At 35.8% G+C, this 17,792-nt stretch overlaps 1 protein-coding gene across 1 annotated transcript in view; it reads right to left on the bottom strand.

Moving 5' to 3' along the window:
• The window catches only part of ALG13 (ALG13 UDP-N-acetylglucosaminyltransferase subunit), a 72,483-nt gene that overhangs the window by 41,296 nt on the left and 13,395 nt on the right, over positions 1 to 17,792 (bottom strand). Inside the window, 10 exon segments of the mRNA XM_035711627.2 lie at positions 1,598 to 1,760; positions 1,956 to 2,037; positions 4,907 to 4,979; positions 6,764 to 6,810; positions 7,541 to 7,591; positions 9,632 to 9,715; positions 10,276 to 10,479; positions 10,481 to 10,533; positions 10,536 to 10,599; positions 10,602 to 10,635. Coding sequence (XP_035567520.1) covers positions 1,598 to 1,760; positions 1,956 to 2,037; positions 4,907 to 4,979; positions 6,764 to 6,810; positions 7,541 to 7,591; positions 9,632 to 9,715; positions 10,276 to 10,479; positions 10,481 to 10,533; positions 10,536 to 10,599; positions 10,602 to 10,635 — 855 coding nt within the window.

The raw sequence follows: 17,792 nt of genomic DNA, 5'->3' as shown, positions 1-17,792 counted from the left end.
GAGACCAATACTTTTTACCCCAACATTTACATTTATGCTTCCTTTGTATAAGTATATACTACAATATACTTAGAAGATGATTTCCTATATTTCACACCTCCATCTCTTAAGATGGTCCCTATGATCCTTGCTTCCTGGTGTTCACATCCATGTATGACTCCCCTATCTCAAGTTTGTTTCTAACCCATCGATAGATAGGACATGTTATTGTAGTACATAAGAATGTAGGGCCTGTATTGCTGGCCTCTCTTGCTGACTATAAGGAAGCAAGCAATCATGTTCACCAAGCCCACGTGGCAAGGAGCTGAGGGTTACCTCTGGCTGACAGCCAGGAAAAAAACCCCACAAATTTCTCACTCCTACAGCTTCAAGGAACTAAATGCTGCCAAGAACTATTTGGGTGGAAAAGTGGATCCTTCCTCAGTCAAAACTCCAGGTAAGAACTCAACCCTGAAAAAAAAAAAAAGAACTCAATCCTGGCCAACCTCACCACAGTCCTAGTGAAACCCTAAGCAGAAGACCCAGTTAAGCTGTGCCCAGATTCCCAACCCACATAATTGTGAGATTAAGTGTGTTAAGTTGCAAAATCTGTAGTGGATTATTATGGTCCTGGAGCAATAATAATACATCTTGCCTTTTTACTACTATAGTTTCCATGTGCCTACCATCCTTAGGACAAGTCATCAGTGAAGAATGAAGCAATTTTTACCCTCATACAGGACTGCCACCCCCTGCATTCCTGAATAAGTTTTAAAAACCCCTCTTCTACCAAAAAATTTGCAAGGATTTAATATCCAAGAAATAAAATTGTAAGCAAGGCAAAAAGACCAGGTAACATCTGACTGGCAACTAGCCTATCTAAATTTCCTAGACAAACATAGGAATCAAGAAATACAAGACAACATCTACTTTATTATCTCTAACACAAAGTTTTTGATGAAATCTGTTCAATAATAGTGGTTTCCTCAGAGGCCACAATCTACCCTCCTAGTGAATACCAAAGACAGACACTCAAAAGCTCCTAAAATGTCCCTTAGCCTGAGAGATTCTTTTCTACTAGTCGGATGTGTGTCAAGTAACTACTATGAACCTCAGTTAGCAAACTAACAAAATGATGGTGCTGGTTTAGAACCAGTTTTTCTCAAATACTTACATCAGAATACCTGGGGTGTACTTGTCAAAAAAAAAAAAGGCAGATGCATGGCCCCACTCTGATTCCAAATTTTGTGAAAGTAGGCCCAAGAATCTGCATTTCTAACAAGCACTGTAAGTATACCCTCATATACAACTGCTGGAGACCCAGAATCGAGTCCCACATCGGGCTCACTGCATGGAGCCTGCTTCTCCCTCTGCCTGTGTCTCTGCCTCTCTCTCATAAATAAATAAAAATCTAAAAAAAAAAAATCTCCAAAGCTTAAGCATATCAAAATACAACCTATCTTCATGGTAAAATTTCTCAACCCCAATTAAAAAATATATATTCATATACATAGGTGTGTGTAGTTTAAGGCATAAACTTGTCAAGCCCCTTCCACTTTCAAATGATGATGCACAGAAACATGATCCTATAGTTGACATCCCCTTTTCCCTTTATTACCTATCCTCAGTTGAACTCTTGTAGTCAATATGGACATCTTCACTGCCAGTCAGAGCATTGTTTCTGTTCTTTTTGGAACCACTTCGAAACAATTCAACCGCAGTCTTCAACTCTTCTTCATCCACAAAAAACACATCTTTATAGAGAATTTCATACAATACAGCTAAAGGAAAAAAGCCAAAACTCTCAACTGTCAAAGTAAGATCTCTTTATAACAATGTGAAAACAGCCATAAACCACAATTTCAATAGGTGCCAACAAAGTCTTAAAACGGCTGCTTATGGTGGGTCCCTCAATTTAAAGATGGGCAAAAAAATGATCCAAAACACATCTAAGCATTGATAAAGCCTTCACATACCCTGGCAAACAGCTGCACTTGACTGAAACTGTTTTGAATATACTGAATCATAATGGCCATTACTTGAATAGCAGAGTAGAACCTGAAAAGAAAAACACACAGGACAATTAAATGAATGTTATACATCTCACAACCATTAAATACTTGAAATTAAGTTGCTAATCAGAAACTGGTAACTAATTTTTAAAAACATGATTTTTTTTAGATTCCACAGATTAGGCAGTATCATGCAGTACTTACTTTTGACTCATTTCACTTAACATAATGTATCAATTGTATCTCAATAAAACTAAGGCAAAGTGAGTTTTAAAATTTAAATACAGATAAGTGCAAACTAGAACTTAGATTTTCTTCAAAGTGACTTTTAAATGCCAAGATTTACTACCAAGGCTACACTGTGAGCCTAAGTCACATTCCCATTAATACACCAAACAAGGACTGATTTACAAATTTCCAAATAGATGGGAACTTTTACAAACTGGGTAAATCTAACAGAAATCCTAACAGAAGTCAAAAAACCCAGCTTAACTTCGAAAACTGACTGGAAAAAAAAATGGAAACTCCAACTAAGAAAGGTCAATAACTGGAGGCAGTTGTTAAGGAGTAAAGCAATCCAGCTAACCAGAACTGAAAAAACAAGCAGGAAAAAAAACCCAGAGATAATGGTGTAATTTCTCTATTCATGTGGCAAGAAGTTAAATTTTAAATTGAACACCAATAAAAAAAATAATAATAAAAAAAAAAAAAAAAAAGAAGTTAAATTTTGATTGGAAGAGGTAAAACTGGGATCCCTGGGTGGCGCAGCGGTTTGGCGCCTGCCTTTGGCCCAGGGCGCGATCCTGGAGACCCGGGATCGAATCCCACATCAGGCTCCCGGTGCATGGAGCCTGCTTCTCCCTCTGCCTGTGTCTCCGCCTCTCTCTCTCTCTGTGTGTGACTATCATAAATAAATAAAAAAAAAAAAAAAGGAAGAGGTAAAACTAAACATGAAATGGCTTTTATGTTCCTGGTGGTATCCCAACATAAAATAATAGTTCTCTGATACATACTTGTGGGTAAGTAGATGGGATGTAATGGCATTAAACTAGTGAAAAAATGAGGTAGATCTGTACTACCGATGAGGGTAAATGAGAAGAAAAGTAACAACATGTTCAGTATGAGCCCATCTACATTAAAAAAAATAAATGCAAAAAATAAATAAATAAAAAAAATAAAAAAAAATAAAATAAATAAAAATAAAAAATAAATAAATGCAAAGAGAATGATAGAGGATACCTACCCAATCTTTATACATTTGCAAATCAGACATATATACACTATGTTGTGCATGCAAATGCCCAACTGCTAAGTATTAGTTTTGTATGCATGTACAGATTAGAATTATACATGATATTTTCATGGTTGCAAATACTCAAAAGGTCTTACACCTTTTATATTCTTCTGCTTCCCAATGGGTGATGTTCTCCCTTTAATTAGCTCAATAATATCTCTAAAATGTATAGGACTCATTTAAAAATGGAGCTGTAAAATTGTAGGAACTAGGTACTAGGTATATGAATGTTCACTATACAAGTCTTTTTTTTTTTTTTTTACAAGTCTTTTAATTGTTCTCTATATGAAAATTTTCACAAAATAAATGTCAAGGGAAAAAACTGAAGTGCAAGTTTAGAGTCCTGGTAAAGATCTAAATGTCTAAATTTCATCTCTGGCAATGCTGTATATAATTACTAAAAATACAAAAGCTACCACTCCTCCTTCCTCAAAGAACTCTGATTATGTCACACCCCTACTTAAAAACTCTGAATGAGTGTTTAGGAACAATTGTAAATGCTCTGAAATTTACTTTGAAATATACCAAAAATTAAGATAGATTGATAAATGGATAGACAGGTGATAAAATAAGGATATTCAAGTGGTGGGAATTAGAATTTCCACTGTAAAATTATTTTAGCTCTTCTGTATTTTTTAAAATCCTTATAATAAAATATTGGAAAAAAGCTTCAATCGACTATTCTGAAAAGCCAAATTCTTGGCATGGTCCCCGCATTATGTAATTCCAGCCTAACTTTTCAGCACTGACCTTTCTCCACCCAACTACTTGAGTCCCAAAGGGTCTGCTGCTTCCATGCCTTTGCAGAAGTCCTCTGAATAGACTGCCCTTCATACTTATTTGACTCATTTTTTGGTATTCCATTTAAATATCATTACCATCATGAAACTCTCTAAACTTCCTCAAGCAGAGGGAACTTTTTCTTCTATGCTCTTTGTACATACTTCTATTATATATAATGATAAGTGAAACTTATCATTTCACTGTACAATTAACTATTTGCATGTCTGTGTTCATCTGTTAAGCCCTTGGAAAACAAGTATTATGTTGTATTCAATTTGGTGTCCCCAAAGCCCAGTGAAGTGCTTGGTACACTACAGGGGCTTAATGTTGCCAAACAAATTAGACGGCAGTATCAATTATAAAACAAGGTGTCCCAATTTATACTTACTTTCTTTTTATTATTTTTTTATTATTATACTTACTTTCTAAGTTATCTCTTGCATTCTGCTCTATTCCCAATGCCACTTGCCTGGTTCAGGTCTTTTGTCTAGATTACTTTAACATCCTAACAGTTCTCCCAGTGTCTAGTCTTATCTTATGATCATCAAAATGTTTCCTGAATTATGCTCCATGGTGTGAAATAAGACTTATAAAACACAATTACTGTATAGTCTGTACTCAAATAATCCAGTAAGTAAGATCAGGTCTGTTCAGAAGAGTGGCTAACAACACTGAGGAAAACTGAATGGAGAGAAAAAGGCTGGTGGCAGAGAAGCTTGGCATTTAGACTATGTTTTCCCATTAATTAGGTAATAAAAGATGATTTCTTACTATCTTGGTAAGTCAGCAGCATCATTCAATTTCTTTTATTTTAGTAAACATTCACTCATCTTCTTACCTTGTCTTCATAGCCATTATCTGTGACATAAGTTGGAGGCTTTCCAGGATAGCGATAAAGAATAAAATCCCGACTACATGGGTAGAAAACATAGGTGGTTGAAAAGAGATAATTTAACATATGCGAGAGATAGTTATAAGAACAAATATTTGGGCTTTCAAACTGCCCACCTTATTTATATAAAAAATCCAAATGTTTAAAAGAGGCTAAATAATGGTAATTCAAAGTAGACAGCTATAACTGCCCTTAAAGTTCTATGGATTTTTAAAATGTACCTTAATTTGGGGAAAGGAGGAGTAAATAAACTAGATTACCAACTGTATGCATGTTTCTGAGTGTTGGAGACTCCCCACTCATTTAAAGCATGGGCTAGCAAATTTTACTTGGTAAAAGACCAGAGAATAAGCATTTCAGCTTTTGCAGGCCATACGGTTTACTCAACTATAACTTTGTAGCATTAAAGCAGCCACAGACCATGATAAACCAGTACACAACTGTTCCAGTAAAATTTAACTTATGGACACTGAAATTTGAATTTCATACAATTTTCACATCCCATGAAACATTATTCTAGTTTTGATTCAACCATTTAAAAACTTTTAAAAAAATTCTTAGCTTGAGGGGCATACATACACAGAAGGCAAATTTAAAAGCTGGCTCTTGGGGCAGCCCGGTGGCTCAGCAGTTTAGTGCCGCCTTCAGCCTAGGGTGTGTGTGATCCTGGAGACCCAGGATCGAATCCCATGTCAGGTTCCCTGCATGGAGCCTGCTTCTCCCTCTGCCTATGTCTCTCTCTCTCTCTCTCTCTCTCTCTCTCTCTCTCATAAATAAAATCTTTAAAAAATAAATAAAAATGAAACCTGGCTCTTGGAATGCCTGAGTGGCTCAGTGGTTGAGCATCTGCCTTCAGCTCAGGACATGGTCCCGGAGACCCAGGATCGAGTCCCACATGTCAGGCTCCACTGGAGGAGCCTGCTTCTCCTTCTGTCTATGGTCTCTGCCTCTCTCTGTGTCTCTCATGAATAAATAAAATCTTTAATAAAATGAAGCTAGCTCTTAACTTAAAAGAAACAACTGATTAGCTACCTGCCCAATGCCTCTTCTATACCATTTCTGGATGGATTTAGTGAGAAATGAACAGGGTGCAAAACACTGAACTTGAATGAGTACTCATGATAGGAGGATTCGGCCTTTACTAAGATATATGCCATCTCACTATTGTAAAAAACTGCAAAGGAGTCTTATGTATAGAAATCAACTTCCTCAAATGAACAATATTTCTACTAGCCTCTACCCTATAAATATAACTATTTTCCAAAACTGCACAGCTTCCAGAAATGCCACTTTTGCTGTTTTAATGACCAAAGTGATAGAGCAATATTTCTCAAACTGTTCCATTATCATCTCCTTAAAAAGTCTTTTTACTTTCCCTCTGAAATTTTAATAGCACAGATATACTATCTATTTAGGTAATGTAATCCTTTGAAGAACCACAAACCACTATAGTATCTAATATCTTTTTGTCTTGAAGAACCAATTTCTACCCTCTTGGAAGCGTATATACTGCCCCAGTGAAGATGCATGCAAGAGGTACAAAGTTAAAAACAGAAGAATTCTAAGAAACACATTGATTTCCTACAGGAATACCAGCAGTTCTTAAAGTCCTTGATTTCATTCAAACGGATACAAATGCTAAGAGGCTCTCCATCCAAAAATTAACACCAATTAACTGTGCTTAGACTTCTTCATTTTATGTATTACATTAAATCCAAATTTTCCAAATCCCCAAAAGACTTGAACAGAAACTATACACAATCATATATACACACTCAGTCTTTAAAAAAAGATTTAACTTACTTATAAATTAGAGAAAGAGCTCTTATTTCCAGCTGGCCAGCACTTTCCTAAATATAAATAGTACATAAACTTTTTAAAAACATTCTGTAACTAAAATATAAAAGTTTTTGCAAGTTCAACATTGTTATTTTAGATGTTTAGCACTGTTTTAGATAAAGAATTTGTAGAACACACTATAACTTGCTTTGAGGTTTGGGATACTGTATTACTCATGAACATAAACTTTTCTGAAAAACATAGTCCCAAAGACCTTCTCAGTTAGCTATTAAGTAACAAGCACAGTTAATATGAGAAATTTAAAAGGCACAATAAAAATTGAATTAGTGTTAAGAATAGAAGTTAGCAGGGTACTTCATAAATGCTAAGTCCAGAACTATGGAAATAATCACAAAAATTATCTTTAGTTAAGTATATGTACAGAATTTACTTTTACATAAAAGGATAGCTACAAATCAGGGGAATTTTTTAATAAAAAAATACTAATGACTTCCTACTAATATTCATTACCATCCCTCCACCCCCATTAAAGTGAAAAGGCTTAGGCTTGTCTTATATGCAAAAAATCTATGGATGATAAAGTTGTTGACACACAATTCTCAACATTCAACACAAAACAGTAAGTCAATTGCCAGCTCTAGGTTTTGCAAAATCTGATTCAACACAGCTGGCTACTTAAGAAAATAGGTTGCATCTAGCTAACGCGACACAGCTGAATGAATATTTAGGTTTACTATTCCAAATACTCTGAAAAGATTAAATTCCCGTATTTGATCTTACCTTGGGATCTCCCAACCGTTCCAGGTATTTCTCAAAAGATCCCTCCACATACTTCAAAAATAAAACAAACTTGACTTAACCAAATACACAGCATTACTAAAATCTGATTATATTCTGCAATATTATCCTCCAATGGGGTTTTGTTCAGCTCAACAATTATGGTATTAAATAACTATTTTGCACAGCACCTCAAGAAGATTTGCACATACACAAAAGTTAGGAGTGGAGAAAAGCTGGAGTATAAAACTATCTTAGGAAATGGTCCTGGCTTATCCACATACCAGTGCATTTCAGCAAATGAGAATACCTTTTAGTTTCTTTTGAAATGCCAACTTAAATAACTTGACAATTTCCATAAATCATGCAAGCCCAATAATTACAAGGATTTTAAATCTGATCGGAGACATGCATTTTTTTGCAAAGTTAAACTGAGGAACTTTAAAGGGAATTTTATTAGTTTCAGAAAAACCTAGGGCACAAGGGAATTTTTGAGATAATAGAAATGTTTGGTATCTTGATTTCAGTGGCAGTTGCAGGACTATATATTATTGCCAAATCGCAAAGTGCTAAACTTAAAATGGTGAATTTTATCGTGTGTAAAATATACCTCAATAAACTCGAAGAATAGAATATATGTCTAGTTCCGTGTACATATATTACTAGACTTAAAGATCAATTTTTTTGATTTTGCTCAATCCCTTTTTAAACAACTTGAGATAAATTGACATATAACAAACTGCTCATATTTAAATGGCAGAATCAAATACATTTTGACATATGTATGTACCCATGAAACCATCATGACAATTGAGGTAGTGAATAGATCGATCACCCCCGTAAGTTTTCCTGTGTCCCTCTAAAACTCCACTGACCCCCAAGCAACTACTGATCTGATTTCTATCACTATAGACTGGTTTGCATTTTCTAGAGTTTTATATAAAGGAAATCATACAGTATATACTTTGGGGAGGATCTGCCTTCTTTCCCTTGGAATAATTATTGAGATTTATCCATGTAAGTTGTAAAATTTTACACAAATCTTGTTATTCAAAATATGGCTACTATTACTGTATCACAAACAAAAGCAAGCATCACTTGGCAGTTTTGTTAAAATGCAGAAAATCTCGGGCCCCAGCTCAGAACTACTGAATCAGAATCTGCACCTTAACAAGATCTCCAGGTGATTTGTATGCACAAAAATACTTGAGATGCACTGTTTTACACCATGGTCTTGCATTTGAAGTAATTTCAGGAATAATCCTTTTGCCAGGTGTGGTAAAGTCTCTAATTAACTCCTAGGTAATAAGTTTAAAGTCAAGAAGCCTTCACATAGTTTTAAAATTCACTGAAACCTGTTGGGGAAAATTAAGAGTAAACCTCGAACAGCAGGTAAATACCCATAACTTACAGTCAGAAGAAAACAAATTGTACTGGAAGGGCTAAGAATGTTTCTTTTAAGCCACATAAAAGGGCACACTACAAATAAGACCTTGGTAAAACCTCATTCTGTTAACAAGAATTCAAATATTCCAAAGTATACAAAGATGTCTTCTAAAAGTTGTTTTAAAGCCAATCATTAATAGCAGAGCACCAATTACCAGTTTGTCACATGAAAAGATTAATGTTAAGAACTAGTTTGCTTCCCTACAATTAGGTTAAGATTCTTCATAAAATTAACAGAGGGGTTTCCCATTTATACATACTTGGAAGCATACATTAAAAAATGTTAACACAGCCACACTTTTTGTCAACTATGATTGACAAGAAAACAGTGGTATGCATAATACAGAATAGCAGTCAAAATATGCCTTTTTAGGACTTGGGAGATTATAGGGGAGTATGTGGGGAGTAGAAAATAGTAGAAAGGATACAAATGGACTTTTTTTTTCTTAACTTATAGAGTACAGAACAATTTAATTCTAGAGGCAGTCCAGAAGTATGCTAGCTAGGGGGAAGGCAGCTGAAAATAAGTATTTGCTCTTGTGAGGAGATTGCATGACATAATTTTCATTACATAGATGGTTCAAAGTTCACTTCCTATTTGCTACACACACTACTGACATCTTTACTTTGCACATATATTCTACTTACAGACTCAAAAGTTTGTTGATTTTCTCTCATATATGACACACAAGCCTTCCTGATTTCCAAATGATGGACCTGGCTGCAAAACAACTAAAAAGAAGAGAAAGACCAGCTCACTGTCAACAGTCATTTGAAATAGCTTTTAAATTAAAACAATGAACTGGACACTACGTCCCCCTTGTTCAAAACATATGTAGGAAATTGGGAAATTAAGTACTGACCTTTCTAAAATATGTTTTTGCCATCTTTAGTGGGATTGGGGAGAGATGGTTACCACCCCCACCCTTTTTCTACTCCTTATGGCACAACCTATAAATTTTTCCTTAGGCATAAAATTTAGAGAAAGATCCTTATAAAAGATCAGGATTTCAAAGTTTTCTGTAATTCTATTCTTAGCTCTCCTACATTCCAAACTGGCATTTAGAAAACAGAAAAGACAGCAGAGGCACAGCAATATATTTGGGCTCATCAGCAAAGGCATACACCAAGCTAATAAGTGGCAGACAGGCCTGGAAGTCTTTACTAGGAAAGAGAAAAGGGTATTTTTTTTTTTTTTTTTGGTGAGCTACAGGTCTTCTAGCTCCAGTATCATGCCATGTGTCAAACCCTGAAAACTCAGTATAGGGAAAATATACTTGTTTTCCTTTTACCTGCTCCGAAATAGCCCGAAAGAGGCAAGAGGCATCCTTGGCAGTCAGCTTTCGAAACAGCCCTAAGCTGCCTAAGTAGTCATCCATTGATGCCTCATTCAGAGACTTCTGGCCGCAGAACTTTTTCCATCCTTTATGCATTTTGCCAGGGGGAGGAGGAAGAAACACAAATGTGGCAAGAAGGAAAAGCAGGGTGCAGGTAGGAATAGGTAGCAGTGACAAGGGCTTGCTTATGCAGGTATCCGGAAAGCAGCCCAAGTCTAGGGATGAGAAGGCAGTTGAAGTCAGCACTGCAGAATCTTGGCACTTCTCAGGAGCAGGAGAAGCAAAGGGCTGGCTTGCCTGGGACAAGTCGGGACCCTGTGAAAAGAAGAGAAAGAGCCGATGCTCCTAGGAATAGAGAACGGGACTTGAGAGGACATGGGAGAAAGCACTTGGGGAGATACCTGTTGAGGAAGGATTGGATTAATGCAATCAGCCCAAGGTTGAGAGAAATATGCACAAGCAGCTGAGCTTTGGGACCAAAAGGAAGCCGAGTTTGCAGCTTAACTCAGGGCAACTGCTGCACGAGGCTGCAATAGGACTGCAACAAGGCTCAGGTGTATATGATGCAGCCTGGCCCACATTATATCGCGTTAAGATTTCTGCCCAAATTTCCAACTAGTCTCTGCCCAAGTTCCCTGCTCCCCTCATAATTTCATGGAGATGAGAGGAAAAAAAGATAGAACTCACTAGCTAGTAAGTTTAAGTAATCTCATTTGGTTCTACTGGATAATAACCCTCTGCTAAGATCACAGAAACTAAATCCATTTACTGTATTAGGAAACACTGATACAATTCTTGACTAATATTCCCAAATTACTGTATAGCATTAACAAAAAGAAAACGTAGAAAGTGTTTTTTAGAAACTGGAAACAAAGTTTAAACTGAAGCAGCATGAAAGGAATGTCTTACCCACAAACTTTCTAACAGAATACATTTAAAATGCTGTGGGGCACAGCATTAGAGGTGTTGAACATAAGACTATTTCCATGTATTATTAGGGCAATTTTCTGGAAAAACTACTCTGGGTTCTAAGAAAACCAAAGTAAATACGGCTTATTTGTAAGGTTCAAAAAATAGGACTGATCATTTACATTACTTGATTCCACTGTCAAGTGTCTCCTTTTTATTTAAATACCAAAATCAAGTCCCTTTCTTTTACTTAAGTGTTAAAAAATAAATTTAAAAAATGTTGGCTTGGGGAAATTGCAAAATTAAGCTGCTTTGAAAATTGTTTTTCTTCTATCTGTGGATCCAGTGGTATTCATGACTGCCCTGCCTATAGAAACACATCAATAATCCTATAATTTAAGAATTAAATAAAAACATGGTTTAAATAAAGAATAAAATTTTGACTTCCTTTAGCGTATCAATTTGAAGTTATCTTAATTAATTTCTTTTTTAAAGAAACCAGAACACTAAGGAAATTACGCCTTTTGAAAAAGTCCTGAAACATGGTTTGGGAAGAGGGATCACCAACTTTTTCTAAGGCCACAAATTCATTGAGAAAAATTAAATGTTATAATGAAAAAGATTACTTCTAGGAAAAAATGCTTCACATATATTCTTCGCATTCTTCACATGTATTGCTATTGAAACTAAAATTAAGGTACATAAAACTTCAATTAATACTAATCCACATACTTCATTATGATGAAGGGAAAACTGTGAGAGGAAAAAAGAACTAGAAAACTAATAGAAGAAAGAGCAGGAAACAAAGAGAAATTAGAGACCATAAGACAAAAAGGGGAAAGAAACAAAAAGGAGACAAAGACAGCGAAAGTACACAGAGAAGGCACACAGAAAGGCCCACACAAATATGGTTAATGGATTTTTGACAAAGATGCAAGAGCAGTTCAACAGACAGTATTTTCATCAAATGGTGCTACACAATGGCATTCATATGATCTTTAACCTATACCTCACATTTTATATAATTAAAATGGATCAAAGGCCTAAATGCAGACCAAAACTTCAAAACTTTCGGAAGAAAACATAGGAGAAAATCTTCAAGACCTTGAGTTAAGCAGAGTTCTTAAAATATAATAAAAAGAAAATGAGTAATTGGACTTGATCAAAATTTAAAACTTTTGATCTGCAAATGACATGGTTAGGAAAATGAAAATACAAGCCACAGATTGGAATAAAATATTAACATATCCCATATCTGACTAAAAAGCTTTGCATCAAATATATAAAAAGAATTCACAAGTCAGTAACAACACAATTAAATAAATGCCCAAATGACATGACTACATATGAAAATATAGAAATGGCTAATAAGCTAAAAAGATGTTCAACGTCACTAGTCATTAGGAAAGTACAAATTAAAACCATTATGAAATATCAACACACACCTATTGGCACGGCTATAATACAGGCAAAAAAGTGTCAGCAAGGATGTGGAGAAATTGAAACCTAAGTAAAAGAAGCTAGATGTAAAAGGGGTTTGATTCCAAAAGATACAGGATTCAATTTATATGAAAATACATCAAAAAGGCAAATCTATAGAGATAGAAAGCAGATTGGTGGCTGCCTGGGGTTGGGTGTGAATAAGCATTAATTGCAAACAAGCACAAAGGATCTTTTTTGGTGTGATAAAAAATGTTCTAAGACGGTTTTATGATGTTTACACACTTCTGTATATTCACTAAAAATTATCATGCACTTAAAAGTGACGATTTCTAACAGCTTTTTAATTCACATACCATACAATTCACTCTAAGTGCACACTTCAATAATTTTTAGTACATTTACAGAGTTGTTACCCATCAGCAGTCTATTTGAAAGCATTCTCATTACATTCAAATAAAACCACATCCCATAACCACCAACCTAATCCCCCATGCCCACCAACTCTAGGCAACCAATCTACTTTCTGTGTCTCTGTATTTGCCTATTCCACACATTTCAGTAAACAGAATCATACAATTTATGTTCCTGTGTAGCTGGCTTCTTTCACTTAGCAGGAGGTTTTAAAGGTTCTCCCATGCACAGCTCTTTCTGCCCACTGGTCTTCTCCCCATGCTTTAATAAAACCTTTTTCCATTGAAAACAAAATAAATTTAAAAAAATAAGTTCACCCATGTTGTAGCATTTATGAGTATTTCAATCCTATAAACTACATTTAATCAGGATGCCTTGGTGGCTCAGTGGTTGGGCGTCTGCCTTCAGCTCAGGGTGTGATCTTGGGAGTCCTAGGATCGAGTCCCAAATTGGGCTCCCTGCATGGAGCCTGCTTCTCCCTTTCCCTCTCTCTGCCTCTCATGAATAAATAAATAAAATCTTCAAAAATATATTTTATCTATCCAGTCATCAATTAGTAGACATTTAGGTTGTTCCCACTTTTTGGCTTTTTATGACTAATGTTGTTATAACCATTCATGTGCAAGTTTTTGTTTGGACAGGTTTCTATTCTCCTGGATAACACCTAGGAATGGTGTTGCTGGATCTATGATTAATCATTTGAGCAACTGTCAAGACTGTCTTGCACAGCAGCTGCACCATTTTAGATTCTCCTCAGTAGTAAATGAGGGTTCCCATTTTTCCACATTTTATCCATAATTACTGTCCATCTCTTGACTATAGCCATTCTAGTGGGTATCAAGTGGTACCTCATTGTTTTGTTTTGTATTTTCCTGATGGTTAACAATGCTGAAAACCTTTCATGGGTCTATTGGCCATTTGTATGTCACTAATGAGATACCATTACATACATTTTAAAATGAAATTTTTTTTCAACTGGTAACAAGTGTTGACAAGGATGCAGAGCAACTGGAACTCTCATATGTTGCTGGTATGAATATAAAATAGTACAGCCACTCTAAAAAAATTGTTTAGTACTTTCTATAAACACAAGAGTTGCCACATAACCCAGCAATTCCACTTCTCATTATCTACCCAAGAGAAATGAAAATTTCAGCTCACACAAAAACCCGTACATGAATGTTTATAGCAGTTTTATTCATAATCATGATTCACCGCAAACTGGAAACAATCCAAACATCCTTCAATTGGTAAATGGTCAATCTGGTACATCCATACAATAGAATACTCTTCAGTAATAAAAAATGATGTATGAATATGCATGCATGAATGTACATGCATGAATCTCAAACCATATTCAGTAAAAGTAGATAGATTCAAACGGCTACATGCTGTATGACGGCATTTATGACATACAGGAAAAACCAAAACTACAAGAAAGGGAAAACAGGATCAGTTGCTGCCAGTAGTTAGGGCTGTAGGAAAAAGTGGACTAGAAAGGGATGTACGGGGGTGATATGAGTATTCTGTATCTTGACTGTGGTAGTGGTTACACAATTACACAATTGTCAAAATTTATACAACTATACAAGAAAAATGCCAATTTTACTGTATTTATTTTTTATTATTTGAGAGAGAGCATGTGCATGCACACAAGTGGGGGGGGGGCAGAGGGAGGAGACTCCATGCTGAGGAGGGAGCCCAATGAAGGACTTGATTCCAGGACCATGGGATCATGACCAGAGTCGAAGGCAGACGCTCAACTGACTGAGCCACTCAGGTGCCCTGATTCTGCTGTATTTAAATTGAAAACTAAATAAAACAAAAAGTAGCAGAACGAATTTAGAGTTGAGGAGTTCACAGAATGGAGAAGATTGAACAGAAAAAAGAAGAAAATTAGAAGACTACTGGATGACCAACATCTAACCAACAGGTACCCCCCCCCCCAAAAAAAAAAGTGGAAGGAAAGAAATGATGGTGATGATGATGACGAAAGGAAAATACTAGCAGTGCAGGAATGAATACCCATATTTAGATCGAAAAACTCCATGAAGTAGCCAGAACAATAAAAGCAAAAAAGATCAGTAATGCACGTACTACTTCTGAAGTCAGGGATAAAGATTCTAAAGCTTGCAGAGAGGAAAAATGGGTCATATACAAAAGATCACACATATGAACAATAAACTTCTCAAAAGAATAACTAGAAGCTAGAAAAAAAATAAAGTTCAGTAATGTGAGGGAAAACTATTTCCAACTTTGAACTCTATAACAAGCTATCAATCAGATGGAAGTAGAAGTGTTTCCAAATACGAAAGATTTTTTTAAAAAGTATCATCTTTTCTCAGAAAGCTATGAAGAATATTTGAAACCAAAATAACAAAGTTAAACCGCAAAGGAAGGGGGCACAGAGTCCTAAAAACAGAAGATTCAATGCAAGAGAGAAGCAAAAGAAATTTCTAGGATAAGGGTGAAGAGGAAATCCCTGGAGGACAGATATTCAGGACTAGAGAACGACCAGTTCACATAAAAGGGCACAGAACTCCAGCACAGACATTTCAAAAATAAATAATAATAAATAAATAAATAATCAAAGCTGCAGATAGAAATAGATAGTGTAATCTATTTAAACAGACTAGGAAAGATGTGTATCTCTTTTGGGACCATTTGGGAATATTTTTATTATAGAAAATCAAGCAAATGAGGGCAGCCCGGGTGGCTCAGCGGTTTAGTGCTGCCTTCAGCCCAGGGCGTGGTGATCCTGGAGTCCCAAGATCTAGTCCCACGTCAGGCTCCCTGCATGGAACCTGCTTCTCTCTCTGCTTGTGTCTCTGCCTCTCTCTCTCTCTGTCTCTCATGAATAAATAAAATCTTTTTTAAAAATCGAGCAAATGAAAACAGAAAAAATAAGGTAAAGCAGTTTTATAGAAAAGGGTATGTAATCAATGAACACGGACTACATGACTCAAATGTGAATATTGTACTTAATCATGTTAACACTGAGAACAAAACTCACAAGAACTGATTAAAATAAATGTTTCTTTTTTATTTACCATCTACAGACTTCTTAATGTGGAAGAGAACAGGAAGATAAAACCTCCTCCTCCATACTAGCCAGTCTATACATTTAAATTTTAAAAAATAGGAGTGCCTGGGTGGCTCAATTCAGTTAAGTGTCTGCCTTCAGTTCAGGTCATGATCTCTGGGCCTTGGAATCAGCTCCGAGCCTCGAATCAGGCTCCTTCAGCAGGGAGCCTGCTTCTGCTCCCCCTGCTTGTGTGCTGTCAAATAAATGGGTAGAATCTTTTAAAAAAATCAAAATGATGAAAACTAGGCTGAACATATTTGCTTACAAAACATAAAATGTAATATGGCTGACTAAAGAAAGCAGGATCAGAGATGGGGAAAAATGGGACATAGAACTGCTGTTATACATCTTATAGAATTAAGTATTCTTATAGAATTTAAGTATTTTATACTATTTACATGTATAATTTTAAATAAAAATTTTTAAACATACTCAATAAGCAAAGATACGATAGCATAATAAAATGGGAAAATAAATAGAATTTTTTAGCTACAAGGGACCTATTTTACAGATGGAGTTTCAATTAATTATGAAATTTGTCCAGGTTTTCACATCCCATCAGTAACAGTACAAGGACTATATATTGTCTGACTTTTATACAATTATTATAAAGAGGAATCACTTATCAAAAAAGAAAAGATGAATGAAGGTTCAGAGGTGGTTAGTAGAGGTTACATTCCCCAGATTAGTACAATAGGACTTTTTAAAAAGACCTGCAGGACAATAGTAGACTTCATCCTGTATTTAAAAGCCATTTCATATTATTTAATACTGTCCTTCAAAGTACCTTATTGCACTTAAAATTCCCCATTGGCTTACTATTCTTCTACATTAAACTACTCCAATCCTGTAAACCTCTAGAACAGTAGAAGGGCTCCATTAAAACAGATTACCTCATGCAAGACGCGGATTCAGGTCTGGGTTGGGTCCCAAGAATTTCTAACAAGTTCTCAGGTGATGCTGATGCTGCTGGTCCAGGACCACTTTGGGAACTAGTGCTCTCCAACAATGTTGTTTTACAAACTATTAATAATCACCCCTGAAGAGTTTCAAGGCGAAAATTTCAGCAAACACTGCACACTTTAACCCAGTCCTTGAGTTCACAATGCCCATTAGCAGTATTAAAGGCTGTAAGGAATGCTAAAGTTCCCTGCTTAACTTTGACATGATCTTTTCCTTTTTTGCAATGATCTTTTCCATAGGGGAATCTTTTACAAAAACTTTCCAAATCTTTCTGAAGATTTGGGAAAAGCCATCAAAGTTAGGCAGGGAACTTTAGCATTCAAATTAACAGGTTTTCTTTTTAAAGGTTTTATTATTCATTTCAAAGAAAGAAAGCGAGCAAGCAAGCATGAGCAAGGGGGAAGTCAGATGGAGAGAAGCAGACTTCTTGCTGAGCAGGGAGTCCCATGCGGGGCTCAATCCCAGGACTCCTGGAACCATTACTTGAGTTGAAGACACTTAACTGACTGAGCCACCCAAGTGACCCAGCAATAGTTTTTAATGTATAATAGCTACTGCTTTTAAATTGTTTCAAAATTTGAAAAATGTTGCTGTACAAATTTTTTTGTCATCTATACCTATGGTTGCTGGAATAATTACATAAGGTACTGAATGTTAAGCG

Source organism: Canis lupus, chromosome X (genome assembly GCF_003254725.2).
Source record: "Canis lupus dingo isolate Sandy chromosome X, ASM325472v2, whole genome shotgun sequence".
Taxonomy (NCBI): domain Eukaryota; kingdom Metazoa; phylum Chordata; class Mammalia; order Carnivora; family Canidae; genus Canis; species Canis lupus.
The sequence above is the reverse complement of the archived record's forward strand: the minus strand, read 5'-3'. Positions and strand labels throughout refer to the sequence as shown.